The sequence below is a fragment of the Neltuma alba genome, unplaced genomic scaffold, assembly GCF_004799145.2.
Source record: "Neltuma alba isolate B1F8T4 unplaced genomic scaffold, ASM479914v2 tig00012838_pilon, whole genome shotgun sequence".
Lineage (NCBI taxonomy): Eukaryota > Viridiplantae > Streptophyta > Magnoliopsida > Fabales > Fabaceae > Neltuma > Neltuma alba.
This window is the reverse complement of record NW_021637227.1, coordinates 212275-234560: the sequence shown is the minus strand read 5'-3', so window position 1 is coordinate 234560 and position 22286 is coordinate 212275. Positions and strand designations below refer to the sequence as shown.

Sequence of the window (22286 nt, the reverse complement as noted above, 5' to 3'; positions counted from 1 at the left end):
AGCTCTCATATTAAGAATCGAATGTAGTATTATAAATTAGTTAATTTTTATAATAAATTTAAGTGTCTTTAATACATGTAAAGTAACTATATAAATATATTATGTTTGAAATACGAGGAGGCCATAAATACTGCCTTCAGTTCTTAATATAAAAGTTAATTTGACTTTTTAACTAGTTTTCAATATAAAACTTCAATTCATTTTATCTCTCGTATTTATTTTTTTTCTAAATTAGTTCTTATAGTAGTCTCACGTGTTAAATATTTCATCAAATGGTAGTTCTAACTGATACATATAATTAGTAAAGGTATTTTAAGAAAAACAAGACATATTTATTATAAATAATTAATTTAGCAAAAAATTCTAATATACTCAAATTAGTTAATTAGTTTTTATATTAAAGACTAAAAATAACATAAAACTTATTTTATAATATAAAATATATTATAAAATAAGTGTTGGGCAAACTACAAAGTGATGAGGCCGTGCAGCGCACGGATGACTTCCTTATTCTTGATAGTATTATCCATTTACCTTCGGCTTTGACCTTCCTCCACAATTTTGGCCTCCCCCACTCCTTCGCTCGTCATCAATGGCACGCATCGAAACTAAATAGAATACGTACTTAAAAAAAAAAAAAAGAGAGTTAATAGAAAGATTAGTTTCAATCCTCAATATAAAATTTTAATTCATTATATTTTAAGTTCATATTTCTTTAATGTAAATGATTAAAAAAATATTTGGGAGACTAATACACATTTTCTATAATTTTTAATCTAGACAAATTAATTATTTAAAATTGGATGGAATCCATTGCATGTAATTGTTGGGCATCGGCCTTTTTTTTCAAATGATAAAACATGCTTTCTCATTGTCAAAAACTGTCTACCGTCCATCAAAGAAATTGATTTTCTTCAAGCTGTTGAAAAATGTAAAACTCTTCCAACTAAATTTATTCCATGCATAGGACAATGAGAGCCAATAATTAAATCCTCAGCCACTCATTTTAAGAAACTTAATTGATGAGAGCCTCGACTATTTACATCAACAAAAACATCCTATTAATTAAAGAATGTCATTCCCAGATATTCTTATTTTCTCCGGGGAAGGCATTAATTTTATGCTACTTTCCGGCAATTAGGAGTGAAGCAACATTACTTTTACACTTTTCTTCGTCTCAAAATTTAGGGAAGATTTTGTTTAAAGACCATAATACAGAATTGATTTTAAAGAGCCTCCAAAACTTTCTGAAACTTTATTACAGGACTAAGAGGGTAAAGTAATATTAATTCCACAAAAAAAAATGACACTATTGCCCCTCATGTAAACAAGTGCGAGAACCTATTTGTAAGTGAGATTAGACAATTTACAACATACATACATATATTTACTACTAGAATTAGTCTTTTATATGTCACCTCCTTCACCCAGAGAAGGTGTCCGTGACTAAACAAGTGTGGGACCCATTTACAAGTGGGACTAGATAATTTGCAACATATATATTTATTTATAACTGAAATTAGTTTGTTTATATATCACCTCATTCACCTGAAGAAGATGTCCATGAGTGAACAAATATGAGAGAGCCCATTTGCAAATAGGACTAGACAATTTATAACATACATACTTTTATTTATAATTAGAATTAGCCCATTTATATGTTATCCCATAATAAGTATTATGAAAGGTAATGGCATTATTTTTTTGTGTAGAATTAATACCATTTTGCTCCTTTAGTCTTACAATAAAATTTGAGAAGGTTTTAAGAGCTCTTTAAAATTAATTCTGTGTTCTTAAACGAAATCTTCCCAACATAATTTGAAAGAGAAATCGTGGTGGCCGAGGTGGAGGCGAATGGCTGTATATAAACCCAACATATAGGCGCGGAAACGGTCAGTCAACAATTATGTTGCAGACTTGCCACTAAACTCAGAAACACACACAAGCAACCCCCATCTCTTCCCCTGCCCTTCTCTCCTCTTCCTCCCCAACTTCTATTTCTACTAGTTCACTCTCTCTCGCCTCTTCCATCCTTTACCCTCTTCCCTTTCTCCTCAACTTGTCTGCTCCCATTCAAAAGCTCTCACTCTATCTACCCATGGACACAGTATTTCACTTCTTCCACAACCTTCAAACCGAGAAAGCCCTCTCCATGCGCTTCTCCACCCTCTTTACCGGCGTTGCCAAGACGCTTCGCCTTCTCCAGCTATGCGCCTCTCTGCTTCTCCTCTGTTGGATCCTCTCTCGTCTCTCTTCCGCCCTCCAAATCTCCCGCCTCTACTTCCACAGCCTCGCCGCCCTCATCGCCAGTCCTCTCTTCGTTTTCTTCATTTCCAACGCCATCATCGCCACTCTGTTCGCCAATTCCCGACGAATAATCGGCCACAACTCCGGCGCTCGCAATGCGGAGATGGAACTCTTCCGCGAGTTCGCCAAGCGGAACGCTGATCATGCTGAGTTACCATCCGAAGTCGATACTGACCAGTCGCGCGTGGCTGAGCAGATAGATTGCCAGGACAAGCAGATTGTCTCTGACGACACCACTGCTCGTACATTTAGGGATCGGGTTGAATTTGACACGCGCACGGATACCGATTCAGTCGCAGAACTAGAATCTGACTGTCCGAAAGTTTATCGGCGAAGTCAGTCGGAGAACTCGACGGGAGCCTCCAGGAAAGAGGTAACGCGGAATCTCCGGCGATCAGAGACCGAGAAATGCCGAGAAATGGCGAGGCACTGCGAAAATCCGCTGGAAAATTTGTACTCGCATGATAAGCTGAGCAACGAGGAGTTTCAGCGCACAATAGAGGCGTTCATTGCGAAGCAGATGAGGTTCCTGCGAGAAGAATCGCTAGCCATCGTCGTTCGGAAACAGAGTTGAAGCAGCTAGTAAAATAGTGGGTAGAACTAGTAACAGTTAACGACAACGGAAATTGCGTTCTGAATCCCCCCTCCCCTCCTCCCCCAAAGGGGAAAAAAAAAAATCTAAAAATGGCACTGCATGCCGTATACAGTGTTAACTTCTAGATCTAGATATCAATATTAAATAACAAAAATGTCAGTGATCTTGTACGATTCTTCTGTTTGCAAAACGATATACTCAATCGTCTGCCTCAAGCTACCGTGTTCACCATCGCTAATAGATTTTATATATAACAGATAGATCATCTATACAGAAATATGTCGTGCTGTTTTTGCCTCAAGGACTTCACTTCCATTATATTTGCTTAAGAAATATTAATGGGTAACGACATGTTAATAGTATTAATTATAACTGCTCGTTTCTGTGAGGGATGTGTTGCAACCGTTCGGGTGAAAAACATGATCACTGTGATTGGGGACCTGTTAATGATCTTATGCCATAAACGCTTTTTGGTAAATAGATTTCAGTCCGTTAGCATCTGGCGTCTAATTTTTTTACCAAAAAAAAAACTTAGGGGTCTGGAAAAAAAATTGGTATATTTTGGGTTGTAAAAAGAGAAGAAAACAAAAGTGGAAACTTGTTTCCCTGGTAGATTATACGCAGAAAGACGAGGGACGGCATTGTATTCGATTCCCAAATAGACTCGAATGGCTGCTCTTCTGTTAGATTTGATCCAAGCAGCATCAGAATAGCATAACGCCAACATCCATGTGCGATTCCATCAGATTAGTATTTCCAATATGCATTTTAAAGACGTATTTGAATGACTGGTTCAATGTAACAGGGGCCCCCTTCATAGTTAAGCTATGGCAGCGGGTAGATTTAGATCAAGAGTTAGCTACTCTTGCCTTTAGGTTGTAGGTGAGTTCAATCATTTTCCTAAATTTTGATGAAGAAAAAATTCCTGCACTATATATATATTTTTTGACCTAGGTTCTCGCTCTATATTAGAACCCACATCTTTTCAAGAAGTGATCGTATCCTAATTGCAAATATGAAATACTATTACTAACTAGCATGGGGTGTTTTTTCTGAAAGAATTACAATGAGATAAAAAAAAAATTGAAAAACAAGTATTAAAAATTGTCATTCTTTATTATAGAATTTGTCATTATAGGTTATCGAGATTGTTATTAGAACATTTTGATAATTATTTTTTTTGTGGGACTTGATTGTAATTTTTTTTTTGGACCAACAAGCCTAATATAGTCACTGCACATGTGATTCTTATCATTAAACTCCTTTCTTAAAATCCTTGTGATGTTAAATTAGTTAAGTTTATGTTTCACCAGCTTATAAAAATAAATAAATTTATAATAAATTATTATATGATATTTATAAAAATATGAATATTATTTATTTTAGGCTCTGCATACTGCTCGAGAAAAGCATTAACATAGCAAAGAAAAAAAAAGCCTTTGAGGTTTGAACGTCGAAGGATGCGCTTGGATAAGAAGTACAGACTTTCGATGCCGTATTGAAGACTCATGTACTCGAAGTCACAGATGACGGAGAACCGCACGCTCGGTTCTTCAGATATTTGAGCCACTCGCTTTCCTCTCAAGTCTCTGCTATCAATTTCTGAATTATTGCCATCCTTTTTTTTTTTTCCTTGTGCCACTATGCTTTTCTTATTTGAACGAATTTCAAACTTGGCTTTCCCGGAAAACCTGAAAAGCATGGTCCCATCAATTTCTTCTCCCAATACTGTAATTAATTGTCTCGTCAATCAAATCAAATCTCCTCACATGCCATCGTTCCTCTCGACTTCTTAATTAAAGGTTCTTCCGCTGTCCTCCATACTGATACTGCATCAGTAATTAACAACAATCATTCCAAAACTATGCGAGGATCATCTTCGTGGAAAAGAGAGAGTACTAGTACGAGTTTTAACCTTTGTCGTACTACCCTTTTTTTCATTATCTGCCGAGAGATTAATTAGAATCTACTCTGGTTTATTGCATAGCCAGACAAGCCGGCTTAACTTTCTTTCAAAAGGGGTAGGCTGGTAGTACCTCTCTATCTCTCCCTGCCCCTGGCCCTCACATTGAAGTTGGAAACGCTCATGATTCCTTCCTTGCACAAAAATTAACTGACGGGGTCATTGGGTTTAGGCAGTTTCCGTATGGGATTAAGGGGGTGTTTGGCAACAGAAAAAAATGCTTATCAGAAGCACTTTTCTGCAAAACGAGGCAAACTCCTTCACATATTTATTTCGTAAACCATAAAAGCACTTCTGAAACCATGGTTTGGTTTCCATCCAAACACCCCCTAAGATACTGTTTGGATAACAACTAAATTATAGTTTTAAAATTCATTTTATAAGATACAAAATAAATAAATAATAAGAGTCTTGTTTTGACTTATTTTAAAAAATATTTTTATTGTAAATCAAATACCTTTAAGATTAAAGGTCCATTTAGAACAACTTATAAATAGCTTATAAGTAGCTTTTTAATAATAATTTACAGAATATGAGACAAGCATATAAGAAGGGTTTTGCCTCAATTTATATAAAACGTATTTATAGAAAATTTCTAGCATGATCTCAAACAAGCACTAAAAAAAGCGAGATTAAAAGGCAATGCTTGCTTTCATTAAAGTTCATCACGCAACAGGATACAGACAATACCAATAAAGATAAGAAGGAAAGGCAGGTTGAAAGCTGGTGGATGAAAGGTCACCCACATAGCACACACGGCGTTGCCCACAAATTATTTTTGGTGGAATCGCGCGTGTTAGTGGAGGGAAGATGCCAAACGGACGGACCATTGCTTTATTGAAGGCAGAAACAAAAAGCAAACACACTTCAATCCCACCTCAAAGAAATTATCTTAGCACCTTCTGTTCCTCTTATCTATTTGGTGTTGGTAAACCCAACGTAACCTCTCTTGGTTACTCCCAAAAGCTGGGACCCTTCTATTATTGTTCCCAGCAGAACGTTAAATATTCTCAGAGTCTTGCTCGAGATTTGTTCGTTTCTGTGAAACGGGGAGCTGTCCAACTTTGAGAAGAATAATTGAAATTGAAAGCCTAATATTTGTTGCCGCTGTCTTCTTCAAGAACCAGTTCTACTTATAAAGCATCCCTCTGGCCTGGGATGCTCCATAAATCCAGAAGCCACTTGGTAATTAAACCACCTCAAATTGCCAAGGTTTCGGGATTCATACGACAACGAAAAGTGTGCCCCAAATTTTAGATTCTCAATGGACAAGCAAAAGAAGGGAGGTTTTTCCACGTTCAGTGAGCATGGCAAAAAGGTTCCCCTGTGGCAGAACAGAGTTTGCAAAACAGATGAAAGTAGCCAAGACTGCGACCTATTCAATGTTTATCATTTTGAAGCCGCAAGCCAAGAACCCTTGTACCCAAAATTGAAGGTATTTTGCCCTTTCGAAACTGGCACTCGTTATACCTCCGTGAGCCAGGGAGAGCAGGGAAGGAAAAATGCTGGTTTTATTGAACTGCTCGTATCGCAGAGCATTCAGACGTGAAAAGCTCTGGAAAATTAGTGTCTTTAGTGAGAAGCAGATTTCGAGGCTCTGACTCTCTGAGTCCCAAAGTTTTCTTTCTAGTGGAAAAAAATGGTCAAATACAATGGAGCAATGAAAAGAAGAGCGAGATCTGGGGAGGGGCACGGGTCAAAGAGGGAAAAGGACAGGAGAAGCAAGCGTGGGGAACGCGGAAACGGGGGATGGATGTTTGGAACAAGAGAATAACGTTGGGCTCGGAAACATGGGGTTGTATCGTCATCCGCGCATTTATAAGTGGGTAATAGCCCAGCCCATACATCTAAGGTCCGAAACGGCCGTTGTCTGATCAGTGGCTTAAGCACACAAGCTTTGCTTTCTAGCGAAAAAGAGTTAGTTGCCCCACACTGTAACAAACTAATATTCAAATTTCTGTTAAAAAAATATCTACATTTAATGTTTAATAATGTCTGAAACAGAATTGTAAGGATACTTCTAACTATCAAAAGAAAAAGTTTTGCTTTCTCTTTTCCTGATCCCAATTAATCGGTTTCGTATTCTCGCTCCAAGGACTAACGGAACTAAAACCTTCGTTTTTTAAACACCAGCTTCGAACTTAAAAATAACAGGTGACGTTACTATTAGGATAACTAATTCTTAAACTTATCTCTCTGTCTTGAAGGACGCTGAATGGAAGGCGGTAATCAGTAATTGCCGATTAATATTATTGAACTCTGGATTTTTTTGGCCTGATATTGAACTCTCAGTTCACTGCATCTCTTGTTCTCTCTCTCTCTCTCTCAGTTTTTGCTTTCAACTCCAATCGAATACTGTATTGGACATTGTTTCAGAGATTCCGACCGAGTTCGGCCTTCCCACTTTGGACTTCCAATTTTTTTACCCCCCCGCCTGAGCATAGCAATAGAATATAATGCTGTGGTCATCATCCACCCAGAATAAAATAATTAGTCAGAAAAATAAACATTAAAATAAACCTGCTTATTGTAATTGTTCTTAAATATAGGTCAATTCTTTCAAATATTTTACTTAGGTGGTTAAATTAGGGATAAGCCCCATCACTAAAGTGTTCGGAATTTTATTGAAAACATTCGTAAGATAGGTGTGAGTATCTTGGCTTCTGTCATCTAATTTAAATACTCACTTTTATATAGGTATTAAACTGTATTTTACCCGAGTTTTTGTTGAGTTTGTTTCCATAGATAAGTAGGGTACATTGTAATTGCAAGATAAAGAGACTCGGACCGCACTATATTAATTACTGAGCTGGTCTTTCGTTCCTTAAATTTGGGTATTATTTAAAAAATGTGATATGACATTAGAAAAAATGAATTAAATTTCAACATAAACTCAAATTGAAATTTATAAAATAAGCCACACTTTTTTTCAAAAAATAAATTATTTTAAAACATTATGTTTATTGTTCTTTTTCAAACTAATTTACTTAATTTGTACACTGATATATAATCTAACTATAGATATAGATATTTTAAAAATAATTAAATAATTTTTTAGCTTTTTTAATTTTTTTCAAATACCAAATCTTATATTAAGAACTAAACCTACTTTGAACGACATGGGAAACTGTGGAATTAAAGTGGAGAGACACAAATATTTGAAACAAGAGTGCAAAAGTGATGGACGTAAAAATGGTGCGGGAACGTATCATAGCTTGCGGAGAACAAGAACAAAAGTGAGGGGCTGGATATGGTGGTGGTGGTGGATGGCGAATTGTTGATCCAGGAGAGAGGCGTAGGTGTCGAACAAAGATTCGAGGGGGACTGAGTCTCCGAAGTGGTTGGTCATGATTGATTCTTGGATGGCCCTCACCGCCATCGCCACCCTCTTCCCGTAGCTGATTCCGCCTTCTGTCTCTGCCCTGTCACCACTCTCCGATGCAGAAACGACGAGCCTCTCCACCTCAAACGACCCCTCCCTCCTCACACCCTCCTCTATCTCCTCCCTCGACGCTGCGTAGAATGGCACTTCGTATGAATCCACCTTCTCTTCCTCCACTTCTCCCTGGATAGTTTTTTTTAATAAAATATTTAAACTTAAATCGTCTAAATAGAACGATCCAAATGTTAAAGGAAGCCATGTACCTTGGACACCAAAATGGCGAAGGAACGAGCAAGAATTTCCCACAAGAAAGAATCGCCTCGGTCAACGTGTTCTGGTCCTCTTCTTCCCAGAAATATCAGCACCATTCTCCCCCCGGCGACCACCTCTGCCGATCTCGCTCTAAGAAACTTCCAGAAATCTTCTCGGAATTGCTTATAATATGCCCTCGCCACTTCTTCAGGACTTGATCCACAAATGTAGATGCAACCCTTGTTTATTGACTTCCCTTCCTCGTCGTACAGTTCTGGAGGAACCTGCATATCATCATCACTCGTCAGCATTAGCTACGTTCTTCGTTACATGTGCCCACTGAGCTACAACATATATAGGACGTGTGACTCACCCTGGAAAGCCAGTGAAGACTGTAGGAGGAGTGCACAAAGTGCAAGGAACTGTTTGGGAAAAGTCTTCCATAAAAAGAGCCAGGGTAAGCTCCCATGAAGATGGAAGGAGAAGATCCAGGTTCTGTTTCGGGCCAGAGCGACATCAGGAAATCTGGCAGCGCCCTAAAGATTGAGTTGAAGTCGTTGGTGGGAAGATCGTTGAGGTAGACCCTTAACTCAGAGGCTGGTTGGTGAATCTTCTGGCTTATCTTTTGGATGGATTCAAAGATGTCTCTGATGATGGAGAGTGTGTTAGGTCCGCTGGAACATCCCAAATCCGCAATGCCCAAGCTCTTGGGGGTGCTTGCAAGGTACAGCTCCTCCACCGTCTCTATTATAATGTGTTTCACCCTATCACTTCCTTTCTTCTGCAGTAGGTACCAGTGTTATTTTCATAATTAAACCAACAGAAAAAAGAATGTCTAGCTCGAAATGACAAAAGTTTGGAGAAGAGAAAGAAGACATAGTACCTGCAGAGAGGAGTTTTTGGCGTAGCTTGTGCTACCAATTCCTCCAGTCATGTGAAACACTTTCTGTACATCCATCTTGAACCGAGCTAGCTATAGTATCACTTGATTTCTTGAGGCTTTTTCGTCCGCTTTTAAATTTGGATGAATCCTTTCTTTCTATATGCTTCGCTTTCTGCTCTTTCATTGGATATATATATATATTAGTGGCACGAGCTATAATCATTATTCTACAGATTCTCCACCAGTGACAAGTGCAGCAGGCCTCACTGTTACAAAGCACATCCCTAAATTGACAAGGCCAAGTCTGGGTTGCTTTTTGTAGTTGTCCAAATATAATTGAAGTTACATAAAAAAGGTTAGACTTAAGTGGTATGGCGTGGGCAAAACAGCAATGCGGTTATGATTGAGTAGAGGGAGTGGACCAACTTGTGAGGGAACCAGTCAGAACAGCAAGCTTTGAGTCTATCAAATCATCAGTGTTCGTATCCGCATGATAATTTGATCCCTTTAACTTGATTTATGAAAGTCTAAAGACACCATTGGGAGAGGACACGTGTAGGCCAAGGGGTGTGAGTGTTGATGATGATGACCCAATCACTGTGCATAGTGGCCGCTGCTACCAATAGTGCCATGAAAACGACACATTTCCTTTGTACCTCCGGCTGTGGCAGAATTGATTGCAATCATTCAGGGGCTTAATCTTTGCTGGACTAGAGGATATAGGAACATTGTCGTATACTCAGATAGTATTGAAGCTTTAGACTTTTGCAATAGGGGTACTGATTGTAATTATCCTTTTCGTGACCTAGTTGATGAAGTTTGGAAAATCATTCGCAGAGAATGACAGGTCTTAGGGAGTGTTTGGCAACCACAAAAAGTGATTTTTAGAAGCACTTTTCTACAAAACGAGACAAACTCTTTCACATATTTATTTCATAAACCGTAAAAATACTTCTGAAACTATGGTTTGGTTTCCATCCAAACACCCTCTTATTGATGTATAGTCCTAGAGAAAACCTTGCTACTGCTGATTATCTCGCTAGAGTTTCCCATTTTATGGAAGTTAATTTTTGTATCTTTAATAAATCTCTACCTTAACTTGAAAGGGTAGATCTTGATGAAGAAAGTTAGTCTTTGTAATACTTTGATCCGTTGAACAGCAAGTTATCTGGTTCTTACTCAAAAAAAAAACGACACATTTCATACAGTCAGGTGCATGAACCCGCAAACGTACGGGACCATACATAATTTTGCCCTCGCCTCTGCACGATTAAGCTGGTTAGCATTTACTCACTTCTGCTTCGCGTATTAATTAGTTACTACACTAGTTTTGCAAATGGAATAAGAAACTAGCATAGGGTTTCCATAAATAACTAAATATAATTAAGTTCTCAACCAATACAAGAGAGAAGAAAGAGAGAAAACAGTAAACAAGTCCTTATGTGCTGGTGCCTGGGGGTTGTGGCGCTAGACGTCACAAGTAATTCATCAGTAAATGCTAGTCGAGTAGTAAAATGTAATGATATAGCTTCAAGGGAAATTAAACAGACTGTATTGCTGCACACATACTCGCAAAAATTCAAAAGAATTGTATTTGAATTCGCCTAATTGTGAAGTATTATTGGAGTCGAAGAGTTCGTAGAAAAGCTAATTACTAGCATTCCCGTCACTCGTGTTCTAGAGAAGGGGCCATCGAAAATTTTATAGATATACTTATTTAGATAATGTTAGCTTGATATTTTGACAATGATGCTGGTAGGGAGTGCACAAAAGGAGTATGAGGAGGTACTAGAAAGGAAAAAAGAAACGATAAAAAAAGAAGGAGGGAGAGGGGCCAAAAACCACAAGGCAGCAAATGGCAGCACTTTTGTCAATGTCTGTAAAGCTTTATCTTCTTCCAATATAGTGCGTCTGGCACTCACATGTTAGGGACCAGAGAGATGTGTTAATGATAATAACAGTTGAGTATGAACTGGGACTCTCCAAGACTGATAAAGAGAAAAGAGACCCCCCCCTTCCCACCATTGATACGGTTGGAACAGGTCTGGCAAGCAAGCGTGATTACTTTTAGGAGTAGGCCTGCAAATGCGTATGGTGGAGGGGCATCAGTAAGGGTTAATATATGAACTTTGCGTATTGCAGTGAAACTTGTTTGATGAGTCACTACTTAGTAAAGATTGGTTTTACTGTGGGAAGTTGACATTTTCAGTGCTAAGGTGGTTTAAGAAAACCATGATGTGCTGAACTCAAGCATGTACGGGAGTGGTTTTGTTAATGTTATGCTATACCAAAGAGTATGGTCCACTGACTAGCAGTTGACAAATATGAGTTTTGACGCAAAACAGTTAGTTATCTTGCTAGTGTTCAGCTTTTTATCTAATCAATCCGCTATGAGACTAAAGAAAAGCATCATGACCACAAGAATTTGCCAAGGGCTTTTAAAGCGTTAAAGCCGAGTTTGATAAGGAAAGAAAATGACTGATTTAGGATGGCTTCAAATATGAGCGTACATTGTAAGCCTTATCTACACATCACACTCGATCTATATATCAACTATACATCAAGTAAAAAGATATGTTTTTGTTAAAGATTTAAAAAAAGTAAGAAGCAAGTGAGTTGACAATGAGGAGAAGGAAGGATTAGGCAGGCGCACTTGGATGTGGAAAGTGAAAGGGATTAGACACTTAATGTGTGAAAGTGAAGGGGTAAGCAGAAAGCACGCAAGTTGATGTTTAGCCCCTACTTCGTCTCCCCCTCTCCGTCCTCCATCTTTCGCTTCTCTACCACTCCACGGGATGTGCCCATTTTAAGTGTAGGAACATTCCAGAGACTTTCACAAAGTGATTCTTGAACTAAAACTTGTTGGATTAAACTCCTCTTTTTAGGCTTATTCTCGCATCATGAATTATTATATATACTCTTGGACTTTGTAAGACTTTTCCCTCGACATGCCTACACAAAGTATTTTATCAATGAATTTTTTTCCCAATTTAAACACAACAAATACTTTATTCTTGTTTAGAGTATGAAAAAAATTATTGTTTCACTCAAGATTTATATGCTTACATGCATAAATCATATACTTATCGTGTTATTATTGAAAAATCAAACACCTGTGTCTTAGTTAGTCAGCTTGTTAAAAAAATTTAAATAACTAAATAATATAAGTTCCATATTTTGATTATTCAGGAAGCCCTTGATTTAAAATTATACCTGCTCCCTGAGATATATCTATATATATGTATATATCTATATAACTATATAAAGAACTTATGGAGAATTACAATCAAGTCTCAAGAAAAAAAAAATTACTAAAAAGTCCCAATAACAATCTAAATAGCATGTAATGACAAGTTTTAGAGTGAAGAATGACAATCTTTGAAACTTATTTTGTAATTTTTTTCCTTCCTGGGAATTTCATTGTAATTCTCTCGAGAACTTATGATTATATCTAGGGAGAATTACAATGAGATTTTAGAGAAAGAAAATATTTACAAAACAAGTATCAAAAGTTGTTATTTATACTTCAAAACTTATCATTATACATTGCTTATATTATTATTGAGGTTTTTTAGTAATTATTTTCCTTTCTTAGAATTTTATTGTAAATCTTCCTTATATATAGTGTGATGGGCGGCTCTGTCTAATCTGTTTTTGGGTATAAGCCTTCTAATTTTGTAATCTTTGTTTTCGGCCTTGAGTTTTTTAGGGTTTGTTTGGTTTCTTATTTTGAAAACAATTTTTTGTTTTTAAAAACAGAAAAATAAAAAAACTTGTTTGGCAATCTGTTTTTAGTTAATTGTTTTAAAAAACAAAAAAACAATAATATGTTTTTAAAAAATGAAAAACCAAAACAACCTTTACATGTTTTTTTGTTTTTGTTTTTGTGTTTTTTATTTTGAGAAATTGAAGAAATCTTTTTCTTTTTTCCTCTACTACCTACTACTTATCACTACTGGTGATAATTGCCACTTGTCAAAGTGTAATTTTTTATATTTTTTTTTCAAATGTGATTTTTTAAAAATTATTTTCCAAACAAAGTTTTTTGTTTTTTGTTTTCAAAACTTGTTCTTAAAAACAATTGAGAATAAGAAAACAAAGAACAAAAACAAACAGGCCCTTAATCTTTTATTGGAGCTTGATCCAACAATTTATCGCGCTGGCTCAAGATTCTTCGTTCTCGATACCCCCTGTACTGGTATAGCCCAATATTCCTTGTTCAGAAGGAGCAAGAACGAATCCTGTAGGCCCATACTACTTTTGGGCCAAAGAGGCCCATACCAACAGAGTTAAAGGGAAATCCCTATCTGTCCTTCAGGCTAGATATATAAGAACACCCCTTAGATAAAGATAATTTAATCAAATTAAATAACATGTCTCAAATATAATATCCCGAGCACTGTGCATTAATGTTTTCAGACACAACTTGAATGAAATGGGATGATGCCGTCAGTCCTACCCAAAAGGATGCTACTACCTCCAATCCTTAATATAAAATCTTGTTTAATTTTTGTTTTGATTTTAAATATAATACTCTGATTCACTTTGTCTCTTATATTTATGTATTTTTTCCTAATATAGTCATTTTAACAATGATGGTTCTAGTAAATATACTTAATTAATAAAAATATTTTAAGAAAAATAATACTCAATTAATCCCGAGTAATTATTTATTACAAATAACTAATATAATTTTTTTAATCTCTTTATATTAGTCAACTAATTTTTATAATTAGAATATGAAGTAATACTTGGAAAAGAGTTAAAATCAAGAGCCCACCAGCTCTCAAGGTCAAACCCTCATCTCCCGTCGTTGGAAAAAAACAAAGAAAACAAAACAGATGGATGGTGGGAGATGGTGCCAGCTTAACTAGTAACAACCACGTGGCACGAGTTCAGATCACAGGATCCGCATAAATTACAATCGCAGTGGTTGCCCCAGATGTGCCCAACTGCTCATGCATAGTACTGTGAAGTGTGATGTGAGCTAGGAAGCACATCTTTCTCTTCGCACTCATCCCACTTCGTTTTTCTCCCACCTCCACCCGCCCCCCTTCCCGATCTCTAAAATGGCGGACCCCAAATACATTTTTGCAGTATTATGCATTGGGACTCTCGACACCAAACTCCAGGAGCTCCGTTTCCTCTCTCATTCAGTTCGCTCCAATCTCAATCACTTCTCCAACCATTCTTCTGTCAAGGTACTTAGCTACTATCTTGCTGTCTGAGTGAAAATTCTACTCCCTGCAACTGTCTTTGTTCGATGATGCGAGAATACAAAAATCAGTGAATTTCAAATTTTATTCAGTTAATTGATTGTGCGCGCGAAATTATCGAACATAAAATGCATTTGTCATCTTTGCGTGTACCAGATGTTGCTCAAGCTGAAAACATGTTTACGTTCCACTCAAATTAGAACAACTTGCTAAATTCTCCTTGGAAAATTTATTATGCGACTTGACTTGTTTATATATGTTAGAAGCAGTTGTTAACCTTTTGTTCGTGGAATTACAGGTAGACGTGGTGGTGGTTGATGTGTCTGCTGGTCCAAACGAGGCAGACAGTTTAGATGATTTTTCTTTTGTTTGCAGAAAAGATGTTCTCTCTTGCTATGGGGGATCAAATGGGCAGGCTCCAACATTGCTTCCGGATGACAGAGGCAGAGCTGTTGCAATAATGAGTCAAGCGCTTCAACAGTTCTTAAAGAAATGGCATCCATATCTTGCTGGAGTTATTGGTATAGGGGGCAGTGGGGGGACTTCTCTAATGTCGTCCCCCTTCAGATCCCTTCCACTTGGTATACCTAAGATTCTTGTATCGACGGTAGCAAGTGGTCAAACTGAACCTTACATTGGAACATCAGACTTAGTGTTGTTCCCATCAATTGTGGACATTGCCGGTATTAACAGCGTCGGTAGGGTCATCTTATCTAATGCAGCTGCTGCTTTTGCCGGCATGGTTAGAGGAAGGATTCAGAGCCTCAAAGATTCTCGTGTCCAAGATAAACCTACAGTTGGTATAACTATGTTTGGAGTTACCACTTCTTGTGTCAATGCTGTCAAAGATAGATTGCGCAATGAAGGCTATGAGACATTGATCTTCCATGCAACCGGAGTTGGCGGCAGGGCCATGGAGAACTTAGTTAGAGAAGGATTTATACAGGTATTTGGAAGCCCCCCGCGGCACCCCCCCCCCCCCAGGGGTGTGTCCTTACCTATCTATCAACTTTTTCAAAGAAGTGGAGTTTTTCTTGTTTAGAAGATCAACATAAGAAAATTCCTCAGTGAATTTGAAAACGAGTTTGCTGTTAATGCTTACATCACCTTTATGATAAACCAATCTCTAATTGACATGCTTGTTACTTAGTACTGGGAGGAGATGTCTTATATTTATGTAGAACCTTCAAGGCTAAACTCTGAAGCCTCACATCTTTTGGAATATTACGTACAGAGGGACATTGTGATTCATCAGATGAATTATGATAACCTTTTGGAATTACTAATGTTACCTTGATTTTAGATTCTTTTTATGTTTTCCTGCCTCTATCTGAACTTTTTCATGCATAGCCTTTTCTTTCATCTTTTCTTAGGGTGTTCTGGATGTCACTACAACAGAGGTAGCGGACTATATAGTTGGAGGTGTCATGGCTTGTGATAATTCACGCTTCAATGCTATCATAGAGAAGAAAGTCCCTTTAGTCCTTAGCGTGGGAGCATTAGACATGGTGAACTTTGGAGCCAAAGATACCATACCTCACCAATTTCAGCAGAGAAATACTTACGAACATAATAACCAGGTCATAAATCGGCTTGTATATTCTTTATTAGTTTCTGTACGAATGCGGAATAACTGTCATATTTTGCCTGGGCCGTTGTTTTAGTTTGATATTGATATTGCTGCAGATGATTTTGTCAGTCTTTTTATGCAAATGGAAATTAGCCTCCTCTCTACACTTTCTTATAGAGAGCAAAAGCCTCGTAGTTTCATCCGTGTTTTTTCCGTCTTGCAAATGCATGTTATCATCTGCTTGAATTAGAGATGTCTGATGCAATTTGACGACCGTGATAGTTTTGTGTCTGAGGTAACATTATAGATAATTATTATCTTTCCAGGTTTCGCTCATGCGAACAACAGTAGAGGAGAACAAAAAATTTGCTGATTTCATAGCAAATAAACTGAACAAATCATCATCTAAGATATGTGTTTGTCTTCCAGAAAAGGGTGTATCTGCTTTAGATGCACCAGGAAAGCCTTTTTATGATCCAGAAGCAACAAGTGCTCTTATTCATGAATTAAAAAGTCTAATTCAGACAAATGATGATAGACAGGTACACTTATTGCCCAGTATTGGCTTTTCCCCTTAATTGTAACCTTCAGTTCTGCTTATATTGCTTAAAAACATTTTTATAAATTATTTTTAAGAAGTCTCGTATTGTGCAGGTGAAAGTATATCCATACCATATCAATGATCCTGAATTTGCAAATGCATTGGTTGATTCATTCCTAGAGATCAATGGTAAAAATACTAACAATTCTAGTCATCCACAAGTTGCCATTTCTGGATCCGTTGAAACCTCTCATGGGGATCATGTTTCAACTGCATCAAGCATCGGAACCTTTCTCTACACACCAAGTGACTTCCCAGATGCAAGACCAGGTTCTAGTTTGAATTAACATTTTTTGCCTTGAAAATATTGGTTACATGTCTACTTTCAATAATGGCTAAAAGAAGTCAAATAAAGTTATGTTATACAACACGCCTTATTCTTGTATTGAATTGCCTAGACCGTTCTTAATGAAGCTTGGTATCCCTTATCTTGTTTACTTGAAGGAAGATGTCTTGTCCTCCATGACTCGTACTGGAGTAGTTTAAGTTACAACTGGTCTATGGCATGTTGATATGTCATTAAGATCATCTCTCTTTGTAGCAGTTAAACATCATTATGCATTCAAGTGTGCACAATTCTCAGGGGAGATTCTCTCCCATATCAGAGACTCTCTGGAGAGAGAACATCTTAGAAGAAAAAGGCATATGATCTGTGAGGAATGATACTGTCCAGAATCATCTGATCTTGCCAAAAAAAGTTCGAATTCCCCACTGGGTTGTCAGCCACAAAATTACGTTTTTTTTCCCTGCACTATTTAGTTCTTTGCTTGGAACCTGAATTATGCTGATCTGACAACTATTTATCCGTTGCTAATGGCCTTTCCCCCCCCCCTTGGTGTGTTATCTAGGCAAAAATAGCTGGTGCAAATTTTACCATTGTTTTAGGCAGTCTTTTTTTTTTTTTGGGGTTTCCTCATGCCTGAACTCTGAGCACTGTTGTTTTCTAACTGGCAGAAACTGTGGATAAAACACAGCAGATCTTACAGCAATTGAGGCATCAAATAGATAAAGGAATTCCTATAATAGGAGCTGGTGCTGGAACAGGAATATCTGCCAAGTTTGAAGAAGTTGGAGGGGTTGATCTGATTGTGGTGTACAATTCAGGGCGTTTCCGCATGGCCGGCAGAGGATCTTTGGCAGGATTGTTACCTTTTGCTGATGCCAATGCTGTAGTGCTTGACATGGCCAATGAAGTTTTGCCAGTATGCTTTCATTGTTTTGTTCCATCCCAGTGCTTTGCGCATATAATCAATTGGTTTTTCATATGTCGCTTAATTTTAAGAGAAGATATTTTAAAATAGTTGATAAAAAGGTGTGATGAGTTATGGGACCACTTAATTTGATTGCTTCTGCCTTTGATTCTTATATCAGCATTTTTTGCCTTGGTAAGCTTGATTTTGAAAAATAAGATGAAAGTAAAGGGTTTGACTTTGTTATTTTGACTGATCTGGTTCTCATATGAACACTATTGAACAAAGATTTGCATGAAATCATTTTGGCACTACCCATCTTCTGCCGTGGTAACTTACCGTTGAGGTCAATTACAAGTAGCTTTTATATCCTTAATTTCTTACTTTTGGAGTAAGGTTCATTATTTTATAACTGATAGCCAATATGTTGAGATTTTGAATATGGTTAGGGGGTTTGCCAAATTTTCTTCTCATCCTCTGTTTTGGTTTTCTTAGTCACATCGAAATTTTCTTTACAGGTGGTGAAGAAGGTTCCCGTTCTTGCTGGTGTATGTGGAACTGATCCCTTCCGACGAATGGATTACTTCCTCAAGCAGGTGGAATCAACGGGATTCTGTGGGGTGCAGAATTTTCCTACTGTTGGGCTATTTGATGGTAATTTTAGACAAAATCTTGAAGAAACAGGAATGGGTTACAGGTAGGTGTGACTTGTGAGGAAATACTTCTTCAAATATTATACTAGTTGGATTGCTACATCTCTTGCAACTTTTTTCTTTCCAATGACCAGCTTGGAAGTTGAAATGATCCATAAAGCCCATAAGTTGGGTCTTTTGACAACCCCGTATGCATTCAACCAAGATGAAGCAATCGCAATGGCTAAAGTGGGTGCTGATATTATAGTGGCCCATATGGGTCTCACTACAGCAGGCTCCATAGGAGCAAAAACAGCTGTTTCCCTTGAGGAAAGCGTAGTTCGTGTACAAGCTATTGCGGATGCGGCACATAGGATCAATCCGGGGGTCATTGTGCTCTGCCATGGAGGTAAACAGATCACCTAGCAGTCTTATGTTTCTTTTTTCAACATTTTCATGCTTTTTCTACGAAATTTACTGCTTAGGATTGTGAATAGATCTTTACGTTGTCTTTTGTTTTAGCCCTATAGTGAATCATGGGAGCAATAACCTCCCGCATCAATGTCGTATCTCGCAACTGTTTATGAATAAAAGCACATGCTGCACGTTGCAGGTCCTATATCTGGTCCGAAAGAGGCAGAATCCATATTAAAGAGAACCAAGGGGGTCCATGGCTTTTATGGAGCTTCAAGCATGGAAAGGCTGCCAGTGGAACAGGCAATAACAAGCACAATTAAACAGTACAAGTCAATGGCTATTAATTGAGGCGCAACTTGTTTGTGATCTATAAATGCTAATGTTATGTAACATAATCATTGTCATGTTTTGTGAATGCTTAATACATAATAAAATTTTGAGGAACTGAGGATGTGAAGATTCGGAAATAATTAGGCAAAAGCAATGTATAATTTCACTTACACAAGAAACCAATGTGGGTTTGAAAATGTATTCGTCATTCGATTGGCTATCCTCTGAGTTGAATGGCGCAAAATCATTGCGTCTTGTGTCCTCTTCTGCTTCTCACGGAATCACATACGCTCCATGCCCTGTTACACATGAAATAGTCCTCTCCTATTCGAAGAGCCTCTGCGCGGCAAGAACCAGAGTCGACATTAAAAGGAAAAGTTCAAAGATGCATGCACTAGACATGGTGGTTTCGTAGACGGTTATCTCTTAAAAGTTACTTCATGTTCCTTCTAGTTATGTTTCTTACCTGCCTGAGTGTTCGAAATCTAGAATATATTAAGTTCCATGTCCACTAACTGGGTGATGAATCAAAGTTCTGTAACCTTGAGACGAATCTTAACAAATTGTCATGCTATTTTGAGATAAAGACATGTATGTGTCTAATTCTCTAAAATTAAAAAAGAAGAAGAAGGAAATACGAGTGCCAAAAGAAAATTGTAGGAAGGATATTAGGATATATTAAGTCTTATGTTGAAACCTAATTCTCAGAAAATATCTAATACTAGCTATTTTGAAAAATTGTGTGTTTGAAACAAAACAATGAAAGATATACTTTATGGAGTCCTTAATCAATTTTTTAAATATATTCTCGTAATAGTTTGCTTGCATAAAAATTTAATCGCATAAGATATTGGACGATATGATGATTAAATGTAATGTTAAATCTTAAAATAGAAGTAAGATATTCTATCCTATCAGTTTTAGCATTTAATTATTTTAAATAGAAGTAAAATATTGTGTAATTCCGTGAATCATATTATTCAATACTCATCTTGGACTTTAGAGCTGTATATTCCGAGCTTTTGTCTTGGGATTTCAGATCTGGCCATCGAAAGTACTACCTCCGATCCTTAATATAAGACCCCGTTTGACTTTTTATTTGGTCCTAATTATAAGAGCCCAATCCATTTTGTCTCTCATATTTATGCATTGTTTTCCAAGATAGTCCTTCTAATAATGATAGTTCTAGCCAATACACTTAATTAGCAAGGATATTTTGGGAATGACAACACTTATTTATTACAAATAACTAATTTAACTTACTTCCTTAATCTTCTCAAATAAGTCAACTGGGTCTTATAATTAGGACCAGAGGTAGTACTTCTTTATTTTGTTCCTTCCTTTTTTCTCCTTGCTTGATGGGCATGCCTGCCGCCAGCTTGATTTACTGTAGCTACAGATGATATGTAAATTGAGCTACGGCTTTTTAGCCTTTTAGAATACCATGAAAACAAATTTTCGAAATATTAATTGAAGTAATAATGCAAGGTACCTTTTATAATATCTATACGTTGGTCCCAGAACTTAAGGGCCCGTTCGGAATAATGTTGAAAATATCTATAAGTACATTTTATATAAATCGAGACAAAATTTTTTTTCGTAAATTATAATTAAAAAATTACTTATAAGCTATTCTAAATAGATCATAAATTGGGGTGCAAGATAATTTAAAAATTAATAATGTAAAAAAATAATACTAGTAATTATTTAATAATTTAAAAATAATTACACTATGCTTAAAAAGGTAATAACATAATTACACTAAGAATTTTCTTTTTGAAAGAATTATGTGTAGCAAGTTGACATGGTCTTCCTGTAAATACACTCTCCGCATCTTATTTTGTTCAAATGCCGCTAATAAGAAATATACAGCAGGCACCGCAGAAAGGCCAAAAAAGAGAGGCATTTCTCATGATAATTTTATTCAGGCTAAAGGTGAATCATACATTTTGATCTAATTTTTCATGCCCATGCTGCCCTCTAATTTTTTATATGGTACATGTAACTCCCCAATGTTTATTATGGTGCATTCAGTAATATGATCTTATTTTTTTAGTGTATCTATCATTTTAATCTTACTCATAGTACATTGAGCACCCTAAACATTAAGGTTCTCAATATAACTAAAAAATAAAATTAGAGTACTAGATGCACCATAGTAAAAGATCATGGTGTTGATCCACATCTGCCCTAAAATCGAAAGCTCAAATGAATCAGTCAAATTAAAATAAGATTGAATTTTATAAATTCTAGAAAAGGACAAGGGATCGGAATTGGATTTCATAAATTCAAAAAAAGGACAAAATCTTTCCATTGTGGGCAAAAAACTAACACGAGCAATCTTGAATCCTCGACTTTCAAAAGCTTCTACAGAGAAACACTTGTACGTTGACAAGTCGTAATCAAGGTTGAAGTGCTGACCAAAAACAAGAAGGAAAAGCCTTGATCAATAGAAACATATCAGATTTAGCTCTTTTTTTTTTTTTTTTTTCCCCCAGCGTTTGTTTTAGTTGAACAACTTAAGTGGGAGTTCTGCAGATAGAAAACCAAATGAATAAGCCAATTAAGCATGCAATACAATTGAATTGTGAAACAATCAATAACCCAAAGGGAGTAAAAGACGAAACCATAAAATATTTCATTACCGGGGATCTTGATTCTGTGATTGTGGCGCTCTTCAAGTGTGCCTGGTCAGGTCCATGGCTCCTGGTTGGCTTTTGAGATTTGAGTTTTACTCTTCAACTCCATTGCCATTTTCAAAGACGCCACTCTTCGTCAGGTTTCAACCACCAATTCGTCATTCCTTCCCATATTCTTCTTCTTCGTCTCGTCGCTTCTTTTCTCTGAGTATTCTCCCTCGCTCTCCTGCATAATGAAGAACCATAACGCCTCCCCTGCATTCTACTCCGTTCCGATATTTTCTTTCCTGCCGCTTCATTAGCCCAGGA

At 37.0% G+C, this 22286-nt stretch overlaps 3 protein-coding genes across 3 annotated transcripts; 2 read left to right on the top strand and 1 right to left on the bottom strand.

The window, feature by feature from the left end:
* The first annotated feature begins 1955 nt into the window (after positions 1-1955).
* Positions 1956-3179, top strand: LOC114731577 (uncharacterized). Its single transcript, XM_028918782.1, has one exon. The coding sequence runs from the start codon at positions 2099-2101 to the stop codon at positions 2879-2881; it is 783 nt and encodes a 260-aa protein (XP_028774615.1). The 5' UTR covers positions 1956-2098; the 3' UTR covers positions 2882-3179.
* Positions 3180-7935: 4756 nt separating this feature from the next.
* Positions 7936-9570, bottom strand: LOC114731610 (jasmonate O-methyltransferase-like). Its single transcript, XM_028918820.1, has 4 exons — positions 9383-9570; positions 8873-9280; positions 8511-8783; positions 7936-8430 (listed from the first exon to the last, which is right to left on the bottom strand). Exons 1-4 carry the CDS (start codon positions 9455-9457, stop codon positions 8074-8076), a joined length of 1113 nt encoding a protein of 370 aa, XP_028774653.1. The 5' UTR covers positions 9458-9570; the 3' UTR covers positions 7936-8073.
* A 4831-nt stretch (positions 9571-14401) lies between these two features.
* Positions 14402-19558, top strand: LOC114731620 (UPF0261 protein mll9388). The gene is made up of 9 exons (XM_028918833.1): positions 14402-14583; positions 14897-15544; positions 15972-16178; positions 16495-16710; positions 16823-17039; positions 17724-17971; positions 18478-18656; positions 18747-19000; positions 19205-19558. Exons 1-9 carry the CDS (start codon positions 14452-14454, stop codon positions 19354-19356), a joined length of 2253 nt encoding a protein of 750 aa, XP_028774666.1. The 5' UTR covers positions 14402-14451; the 3' UTR covers positions 19357-19558.
* Positions 19559-22286: the final 2728 nt, after the last annotated feature.

Bases quoted from the DNA above. Each gene is read 5' to 3' on its own strand.
- LOC114731620 (XM_028918833.1), top strand. From the start codon at position 14,452: ATGGCGGACCCCAAATACATTTTTGCAGTATTATGCATTGGGACTCTC. The intron at 17,040-17,723 runs GTTCTAGTTTGA...TCTAACTGGCAG, and splicing joins CTTCCCAGATGCAAGACCAG to AAACTGTGGATAAAACACAG. The intron at 19,001-19,204 runs GTAAACAGATCA...TGCACGTTGCAG, and splicing joins CATTGTGCTCTGCCATGGAG to GTCCTATATCTGGTCCGAAA.
- LOC114731577 (XM_028918782.1), top strand. From the start codon at position 2,099: ATGGACACAGTATTTCACTTCTTCCACAACCTTCAAACCGAGAAAGCC.
- LOC114731610 (XM_028918820.1), bottom strand. From the start codon at position 9,457: ATGGATGTACAGAAAGTGTTTCACATGACTGGAGGAATTGGTAGCACA. The intron at 8,784-8,872 runs GTGAGTCACACG...GATGATATGCAG, and splicing joins GTCTTCACTGGCTTTCCAGG to GTTCCTCCAGAACTGTACGA. The intron at 8,431-8,510 runs GTACATGGCTTC...AAAACTATCCAG, and splicing joins TCGCCATTTTGGTGTCCAAG to GGAGAAGTGGAGGAAGAGAA.